Source organism: Lupinus angustifolius, chromosome LG09 (genome assembly GCF_001865875.1).
Source record: "Lupinus angustifolius cultivar Tanjil chromosome LG09, LupAngTanjil_v1.0, whole genome shotgun sequence".
NCBI lineage: Eukaryota > Viridiplantae > Streptophyta > Magnoliopsida > Fabales > Fabaceae > Lupinus > Lupinus angustifolius.
Window position 1 is genome coordinate 13466347 of NC_032017.1, and position 10995 is coordinate 13477341.

Below are 10995 nucleotides of genomic sequence, written 5' to 3' on the forward strand. Positions count from 1 at the left end.
TTGATGACTTGAATTTTTTTGCATTAAGAGTGTATCTTTCTGAAAGGAGTATTTTTGTTCAGAAATGTGGACCCAACTTTAGAAATATATTGAATTCAAAAGGATCTTGAACTCATACACATCTTGGACACAAACTGGTTTTGAACACACAAGTCTTAATATCTATATTTTGTTAGTTTAAATATGTTGTAGTATTCGTATGATTATTTGCATACTTAAATAGAAAATTAGAACACTTACACAATTCAAACATAATCTTATTTAATCTATTATGAATTGTCAAAACTAAGAGGTTTGGCAATTAGAATATGTTTTATATGGTTAAGATCTTAATAGAAAGAGTGGTTGATAAATATTAAGGATCAAAACATATCATAGAAGATGAGAATGAAGATAAAGATGTTGTTAGGAGAGCATTAAAAGACAAGAATGGTGGCAATGATGTTGTGCCATTTAATCTCGTCTTGAATGGAATGTTTCTAAGCTTAAAGTAGCGAAATAACTTGAGTAGAAGTTATTTTATTTACGTATATTTGAACTCACATTTTTTAACAATGTGGTATTGAATTTTAAGTTTTGAACAACATAATCAACATTTCTGATATAAGGTGTGCACTTATCACACATGCATGAATTATCTATCACATACTTCCATTTTTAGATTATTAGACCATCACTTCAATTATAAATATCAGAACATCTCTCAACTAATTCATTATTATAATATTCTCTCTTTCAACTCACAATTTTAAGAAATGGTCTAGTGTCAAGTTCTCTACCTTTTATTAAAGAATTAATTCTAAAGTGAGAATATTGTAAAAATGAATTAGCTAGTAAATATTCTGATAATCTATAATTGAAGTGAATATGGAGAAAATAAAAACCTCAGTTACATTTTTGAACTGAGGTCTATATATGACAAAAGATATCATAAATTTGAACAAATTCAAATAATTTGAAATAATTAATGCATAGTAATCAAACCTGAAAGGGAAAATATTAAGCATCTTAACAGATAGTTTGTAAAACTTGAAAGCACAACAACAACTCTGTACCAAATTTAAGTAGATTTACATTATTTTCTTAGAACTTAATAATTGGGAGTGCAATTGTTGGGTTCAAATCATGCATGTTTGGAAAATATGATGTGATTTGATCACACTAACAATAATATTTCTGTCTATAAATTTATCAAGATGTTTACATTGATAGTACACTTATGTAAATCAAAATGATGGACACATAATCATTTTTGCTCCTGGTTATGGTGGTCGTATACATCTCATACAAGATTTCTTCTAACAAAAGGTAGAGCAGACTGAAATAAAAATCAAATATTAAATTCACCTTGAACCTTAGAAATTTAATCTTGTATTCATTTGCTCCGTAAAAAAATAAAACTTCAAACTAGTATTAAAAGATTGTGAATGTTAGACAAAATAGTCATTGATGAGACCAAATTGTCCCAGAAACTAGTAATAAAAAGGACTATTATGATATATATTTAAAATCACTAGCACCATTTTTTATTTTCAAAATAGTCATCTGATATTTCTAGTGAATTTTTTTTTTCAACTTTTTTCCTTCAATGGAAATTTTTGCACTGAGATTGAAAACGAGAGCTCAGAGGTTTAGTGCTTACCTACTCAACTATCTTATAGTGCTGCTACCTAATGGCTCCAAGAGTTGATGGGATTGTTAAGTCCTATATTGTCCTTCCTAAGGCAACATGTATAATACAACTCCTAGTGGCATAAGGTGAGTTGCGGGTCATGATATTGAAGCAAAACCATATTCACCACCTATAATATCAAATATATGGTATAATGGTTTGTAACTATTTTATTTGTGAACAGACTTCAATATCTGATAAAATATCCTCTTAATTCATATAAATGTTGTGTTATTTGTTTCAACTAAATTTGAGGACAATTTTTTTCCCATGTAATAGAATTGTCATGGTTGTCCCTCATTACATGGCAAATCATCAAACACAGCCTAAATTAGATATTTGTTTGTTTTTTTATATTTTTAACTAGGTGTTGTTATGAAAATAATTTAAGATACTTTGTCTCATTTATGGATTCCTAAGGTAAATCGCAACACAACAACGCTTAAATTTTTTAGGCATTGTCTAGGTAAACACAATAGAATACAGGGTTAGATTCAATAACGCTTTAAAATTAGTATATATATGCATTCAACAGTGTATGCTCAAGTGAGCATGGTAGAAAGTGGACAACACTTGCTATAACAAGCGCCGTAGAAAGAGGACATTCACTAACTCTTGCTATAACAAATGTTGTTGAAAGTGAATATTTAACCACGCTTTCACGAAACATTGTTGATTGTATAGATTTAGCAATGCTTGCGTCACCAACCGTTGTTGAATGTACGTTGTTAAATGCGGATTATGGTGTAATGTCCATTAAAAGTGAGTATTCCATGCAAGAAGATATCAAGAACAATCCATTCTATCATCAAGGTCACAGGAAGTATAAGGGTTTTGTGGTGGGAGGAGACACATAACCAAAGCTCATCCATCCAGGTACTACCACCGTTAGGCTTGGGTTTGACATTTTTTTTATGGAATTTTTTCTTTTTCTAGAAATCACACATGTTTATCAAGTCAATACACGCTTGACATAAATATGGATAGACCCTGTCAAACTAATTAGATCACTTTATGGGTAGTCAGATCAATCTGGTCATTAATGAGATCATTTTATGGGTCGTCAGATTAAACTGATCATTGTGTTCTCCGCCTATAAATAAAGACATTCCTCATTTAGCAAAAATACATGATTTGCGCCATATTCCTCAACTCTTCTTATTTCCCTTTCTGCCAAAACATTTTAGGTTCTATTCTCTCTTTCTTTCTATGGTAGATATAGAGTGGTTTTTAAACTATATTTAGGAATTTGTATCGATAGCTATATTGCAGGTGGTTTGAGAATTGAGAATGGTAACCATAGTTTGAGCAATTCGATATCGGTTCTCACATTGCAATGATAATACAAGACATAGAAATGGATTGTCCTATCTTGGGGACAATATGTGTAATAGCCTGTATTAGAAATCAAGGAGCAAGAAAAGAATTGTATATTATATAGAAAATACAAGAGACTTAACTCTACTTAACTTTTAACTAACTAACTAATCTATTTTACACATGTTTTAATCATAGAAGTTGAATTTAAAATGATTGCTTGTTGTGCAAGGTAAGTGGGTTTAAACTAACTATCAGTTCAATACTACATTAATCCAAAATACCAAAATATATTTCAACACATACTCAAGCTGGAGAGTGTATATTAACACCTCATAGCTTGAAAAAAATGATTGAATGGAGAAAGCTCCAAAGCCTTTGTTAGAAGGTCTTTGGAATGAGTGCTAATTCTATGATGCATTGTTTCTAAAGAAAGCCATGATGCTCTTGATTCAACAACAAGACTTTGTGCATTATACCACCGGTGAATTACATACACTTTTGCTGCCAACTTCACTTTGCAGCCTAGGAATACTTGGTTGCTTGATCCATGACCTGATCACCATAGATCAACAATTTTCTCACAAGGAGAATTGTATACAATGAGAGTCGTAGAAGGCTTGATTAGTAAATAGAGGAAACTTTAAGAGAGAAGAGTTCTTTAAAATATAGCAAATGAAACTAACAAGGTTGTACTAAGATAACCAATAGAAGAAATATGAGAATTCTTAGAATGAAGATGAATTGAAATTGAAAGTAATGATGTTTTAATTTTCATCAAGAACCAACAGAATAGAAAAAAGATCTAACGAGATCAAATGATATTATTGCTTAATAATACAATCTTGTTTTCTTTGCCAAAAAACAAGAGAAATCTATAATATGATGAAATATGAACAATATTTGCTCAAAAATAACAATGTTCAAGAATATCATATTAGTTTCTTGGTCAGAGAATGAGATAAATCTAGAATATGATGAAATATGAATAATATTTATTCAAGAATAGCAATGCTCAAGAATATCATTTTGATTTATTGGCCAAAGAATATGGTGAAATATGATAAATTTTTGCTCAAAAATAATAAGAGAAAAATAAGATGAAATATGAACAATTTTTGCTCAAGAATAATAAGAGAAGAATATGAAAGAGGGTGATAAGGAAAATATCAAGAAATTGAATAAGAATTCTTTGATTTAGCTTAAAACCTCGTTTTTGAACCCATAAGTATTAAGCATCCCTTTGAATAATTGCATTTTCTTCTTCCAATACTTCTTTCCTTGAATAACTCTCTTCCTCTACATCATGAAAGACATAATTACATTGTTTTGATATCATATTAGAAATCAAGGAGTGAGAAAAAAAATTGTGTATTTCATTCATTGAATGAATTAAATGAATTGAATTACAAACAAACTACTAAACCTATTATATAGAAATTACAAGAAACTTAACTCTACCTGACTCTTAACTCACTAATCTATTTTACACATGTTTTAATCACGAAACTTGAATTTAATATTAACTTAAAATACAATATTCACTTAAAATATCAAAATATATTTCAATCCAAAAAACTAGCCTATCAAGTGAATGAGCCTCATGGCTTAAGTAACACATTGATGTTATTATTGTACTCAATATGAGACTCATAACATTAATTAATATTCGTTGTCATAATTAATTAATGACTTTAAGTTGAAATAGCTTTTTCTGAATGCTTAGGATTTAAGCATACGAGGAGAGCTCAATCCAAAAGATTTAAGCATATGACCGACATCCACAACGACTTTCATTCTATCGACACTGACATGATGATAGCTCTTTCTCTTTTGACGGCTTCACTTACTTATTAGTATTCGATAATGTACCTTAATTCAGTCAGCCTTCTATAGGTAGCCATTTCTATGACACAATTCTCAATGAAAGCACCAATTGTGAGGACTCAAGCATATGAGGAAGCTCAACCCAAAAGACTAGTAGGAGAGCCTCATAACTTAGTACCACATTAAATATGTTATTCTTGTCAATATGAGACTCCTAACACCATGTCAAAGTTAAAAATCAGTTATTATGTGTGTGTACTACACTCATCCTGTTCAAACTTAACAACTAAACTGAACAATTGGTTTTTGCACTATGTGTAGTTGTGTTAATGGAAGGCTCTGCTTAATTATGCTATATTCGTAACATGTAACATCACATTTGTCCTCTTATACAGTACATAGTTTGGTGCCTCTGCAATACAAAAGTGAAATATAGCATGAGCTAATTGATCATTGCCCTTCTTTTGGAAACGATACTAGTGCCTTATGATTTAGCTTTTCCACTGGATGGACCTGATTTCATGCCACTTTGATTCCAAGATATTAATAAAGTTCAAAACCAATGACATGTTGAGTCCAAAACTCTATATATTGAACAAGTTTTCATTGGTTTGGAGGTCATAATTAATTTAGAGATATCACAAAATGAAGATTATTGAAGGTTTTATGGTGACCTTGGAAAGAAATAAGCCTTATGTTGCAATGATCTTTATTCAGTTTGTATATTCAGGCATGGCTTTGTTGTCTAAGGCAGCAATTTCCAAAGGAATGAGCCCTTATGTGTTTGTTGTTTATAGACAAGCCTTTGCAACACTTGCTTTATCCCCATTTGCTTACTTTGACAGGTTTTCTTAACTTTTACATTCACAAAAAAAAAAACACCCTTTGCCCTTATCTCACTTGTATTTTAATCTTTGCAGTAAGCATGCTACTCCCTTGTCATGCAACTTGTTGTGCAAATTGTTCCTAGTCTCCCTGGTTGGGTATGCATGTCTCTTTCTTCAGTCATTGCTTGTTTATTTTTATATTATTTTTGTCTTCGGCCAAACATAATATAGTGAGTTTGGTACAACGATAAGATTGTTGTTTAATAATTATGAGGTCATAGATCTAAATCCTGAAAACAACCTCTTTATTTATGGGGTAAGACTATTATATACATCTATTCTCCCCATATCTCATTAAGTAGAGTCTCATGCACTGAGCAGCCCTCTTACACCATACATATCTCATTTGCCCTTGAGGGCAATTCTATTTGAGTCAATACCACTATAGTCCATCCTAAATTTAATAATGCCAATGCAAATATTGAAGTTAAAATTGTAATTTATACTCCTAGACAGTAATATATTATATTCTAACAACCCTTTTTATATGTGCCTAAAATATGTATATGTAGGTTAACAGCGAGTTCAAACCTTTACTATGTCTCCATCAACTATACCACTGCAACATTTGCTGCTGCCGCCACAAACACTGTCCCTGCCATTACTTTTATCATGGCTGTTCTTATAAGGTAAATATGAAACTAAAAACTCATTTATATCATTCTAGCTAAGGTTTGATTTAATAAAAATCCTAGTTTTGATTTAGTGAAAGTGGTTTCTGAAAAATACAGGGTGGAAAGCATTTCCATAAAACGTATCCATGGGGTGGCAAAGATTTTGGGTTCTATTATAAGCCTTGTTGGGGCAATCACACTTGCTTTAGTTAAAGGACCTTCTCTACATTACATGATTCCAGAAAATCAAAAGTACATTTCTCAATCATTAACAATGGTCCACTCCAAAGGAGATAGTGTTAAAGGCTCTCTCATGATGCTGTCAGGAAATACTTCTTGGTCCCTATGGCTTATTTTGCAGGTAAGTTTTTCATATTATGTACCCAAAGGAATAGCTATACCTCAATAATGTTGGATAAAGTATGATTAACCATAACTAATATATAGTTGAGTTAATTATAGTTTATAATATAATGTAATATGGTTTAATACTCGAGACTATCAGGTATAAGAATAATAGATATGCATAGTCTTATTCGAAAAATTGTTAATTGCTAGGTCATAGCACAACAAATTATGAATAATATGATGATTTTTTTTTATTTTAAGAATTTGGGTTCTAAATTTGTTAATTATTACTCAAATTGATGTCAGGGATTTATTGTAAAGCAGTACCCAGCAAAATTTCGCCTCATTACTATACAGTGCTTCTTCAGCTTCATACAATCAGCTATTTTGGCTGCTGCAATGGAGAGGAATCTTTCAGCATGGAGACTTGGATGGGATATTCATCTTCTTGCTGTGGCCTACTGCGTATGTTTATAATCTAATGTCAAATTAATAGATTGAATTAAAATGGGTGATTCCATTTTTTTTAATTGTTCTAACATGAATAGTAAATTGATTAGAAATTGCATATGTTAAGATGTTGACGCTCCTAAAAAATACTATAGTCAATAGGTAAATGTCCGAAAGTAATATGTCTCCTCACATGAAATAATGTTTCTAATTAAATAATTTTTGTTACAAATTTAAAAGAAAAAGTAACATGTCCCCTTACATGAAACTATATATGCCTAATGAATAGTAAAATTTCAGCACAAGAAAAGTTTGATGTAAAAGATAATAGAAAATAGTTAGTTTACTTTTTCCAAGAAAATGACATGTGTTATTTATAAACTAATCATAATAAATAAAATATTATTTTATCTAATGGTATGGATTGAGGACCTGGAGTCCAACATACAAGTTGCTGAATGATCCAAAATATATACCAATTAATTATATGGGTACGATTTTATATAAATAGGGATGCAAAAAATATTAACTTATTGTATACAAAAACTTTTAGGGTGTACACATGAAAACTATGAACTAGGCTAGACTATTGATTTTACCACAATATCGATTTTGATATAGCATAAGATAATTTATAGATTAATTTTATAAAAGAATATATCATTAGTGATTATGTTATCCTAAATAGTGTGTTAATTAGAAGTGGTTGGTTGAAACAAATATTAAGTACAAAAATTAATAATTAAATGATTATTTTTGACTAATTACAAATAACAGTAGCATACTTTTGTGATATTGCTGATTCTGTGAATTTGATGTGTTATATCTCTATGAAATATAACTAAGTGGAAGTCTTATTGTGCAAATGTGGTTGCATTTCTCTTATATGGGATAGGGGAATGTCAAATTCATGTCCATTTCTATAATCATTTCATAGTCATTATCATAGGAAAATATTGCCCAATCACATCATATAAGAACATGGGTGACATCAGATCTCAATGGACCATAATTATAAAGTGTGTATATATATCACAAATATAAAAATTTATACACAATTGATATATAATTTACTTTTAGTATTTATATTTAAAAGTAGTAAGTGATAATCAAATATGAATTAAGAATAATATAGTAATAATATAAAAATTCGTTACGATATCAATATTTTTTTAACTTAATTGTTAATGGCACTTAGACTCTGTGTTTGAATATGGTAGATGTAGGGAATCATATTATTATCGTAAGTGGAAAGATAGTTTCCAAACTTCAATTTAAATCAAAGTTTAAGATCAGGTTTTGATTACAATTTAGATTGTTGGGACATTATAATTTTGGCACTCATTCACAGTTGCATCTTATCCATAATAGCTCATAGGTTTCTGCCAAGTCCACCCATCATCTACCATATTTTAAAATATTGAATATAATCAGTTCTTATTTGGCATAAATTTTGATGAGTTTAGCTGAAAATATGCAACCCGAATCCGTTGGCTCAGCATGTCTTAACAAAAATAATTCAATGATTATGATCTAAATTAGATCTACTCATACGCCTTTCCCTCACTATCTAGTATGATTATGAGAAAAATATATATACATTCATAGTGTAAGAGATTTTTACATTATTACTGTATTATCTATTATTTATTATTTAAATTTGATTATTATTAATTTTTAAGTAGAAATAATATATTGATTATATATAAATATTTACAATAATAATATATAAATATTATACTCTATCGTTATACTCATTCTATGTATTATATGTTCGTTGACTTTTAGGATGCAAATGCAATTAATAAGAATCAAATTTCAATTGGCAATATATCGTAAACAAACGTTAATCAGTTTACAAAGAGAAAATGTACATCATCGATTTAAGATTTTTTTAATAGTAAAAGTATATCATCTACTATTTATATTATTTATTCTTAAATAAAAGTAATAATATGATTAATAGAAATTTATTGATTATATAAAAAATAGTTTCAATACATAAATATTAAAGTCTAAAAGATAGTAATATGTAGTATAAGTATTATATACTAACTAATGGATAAAGAAAAGGTTGGTGTGATAATATTGAAGAATTCTGATCAAAGTTGGATAGACTATATTTAAAAGGTGAAACTATCATTAGTTTTAAATAAAAGGAAGGGTTTGAAATTTATAAATATTCTCGGTATAAATTTTTTACATAATAAATATATATTTCATCACTTAGGTGTATTATTTTTTTAAGAATGAATACTGGTTAGTAAAAATGATATATAATATGTGGACAAAGTATTAAACGTAACATACATAAATAATTAATACATTACTTTTTAAATGTGGTAATTTATCTTTTGAATCACTAACAAATTATTGTAATTGGCAATGGCAGGGTGTAATAGTAACAGGCATTTGTTATTGGCTGCAAGTGTGCGCTATAGAGAGCAAAGGCCCAGTTTTCACCGCGATGTTTACACCTCTTTCTCTTATAATCACAGCAACAATTTCATCACTCTTATGGAAAGAACCACTTTATTGGGGAAGGTTCACTTTCTATTCTTTCAACTTGTAATTTGGTGCTATTACATATCAGGAAAAAATATTCACCTCACAAAATTGATAATGTTTCGGAAAAGATATTTGATTCTTTATATTTGATGGCCTTTAAGTTGACACTATTTATCATGTTCCTGAAAAGAGATTTGATTTGTTATAGTTATATCAATGTTATATCAATTAAGGTTGGTTGGTCCATTAGATCATAAAGTATCATAGATTTGGTTCCTCAATTCTTTATTTAGAGCAACACTTGTTAAAACTTATTGGAAAACAATCACATATCATAAGAGATTTATTCCTTACATAATTATACCAAAATGTTATTAAAGTTGTAATTTAGACACTAAACCAGAAAAAGTTTTGGTTTAAGTTTGAATAATATATAATTTTAAAATTTGTAAAAAATATATAATTATAGTTAAACCCATTTTAAACATACTTGTATTACATATTACAAAATTTTAATATAATTCATAAGTGATTATGATGGAATTCTGCCTATTATGACACAAACTGAAATTTCATGTTTGGAAAAAATTATTCTTTAAATATGGTCAAACGACAATGATAAGAAAAAGTTCTCACACCAAATTTTTGTTTACAAATTAGTTAGTGATATATAATTTTGTCTTTATATTTATTGTGATAGTTGATTATTAATTGGTTAACAAACAAATAGTGTATGAGACAACCATTGTGTTAAGAAAAATAAAGAGGTTCATTTATTTTATTTATGGCAGTATTGGTGGCACTATTCTATTGGTGATTGGACTTTATAGCTTATTGTGGGGGAAGAACAAAGAGAGTGCAAAAGTGGAAAACCATGAAGAAGGACAACCAAAACAGGAAACCAGATTGGAATGCATTATACAGAACTGAATGATTAGACAAATGATGTCCTCCAATGTGGAATGCCCTTTAACTCTTTCATCTTTTACAATAGTATCATGTGTATATGTTGTCAACTTTTAATTAGCTTGTCAATGCCTATTTTATTACTACTATTTTCTTCCTTATAAATTTTTTGTGTGTATCAACTTGATTTCTTATAAAAATAAAAAACTAAATTATTATTTAAAGATTATGAAATAAAAGTTATAATAGACCCAAGGTTATAAAAATCAATGTTATTAATATTGTACTGGTTATCAATCTGGTCAGGATATTGGTACAGTAGTTCATTAATTAAACCGTATACCAATAAACCAACGTTGTGAAATCCGAACTGGACGTCAAACCGGAAGAGGTCTCGTATTAGGTTTAACCGTTTAGTCTAACCAGATAATTTTATGCATAATTAATACTTTTATCTATAGATATA

General features: G+C 29.1%; 1 protein-coding gene across 1 annotated transcript; it reads left to right on the plus strand.

Moving 5' to 3' along the window:
- LOC109356394 (WAT1-related protein At1g43650) lies at nucleotides 5400-10654 on the plus strand. The gene is made up of 7 exons (XM_019599721.1): nucleotides 5400-5661; nucleotides 5737-5799; nucleotides 6216-6332; nucleotides 6435-6678; nucleotides 6972-7130; nucleotides 9508-9659; nucleotides 10415-10654. Exons 1-7 carry the CDS (start codon nucleotides 5462-5464, stop codon nucleotides 10551-10553), a joined length of 1074 nt encoding a protein of 357 aa, XP_019455266.1. The 5' UTR covers nucleotides 5400-5461; the 3' UTR covers nucleotides 10554-10654.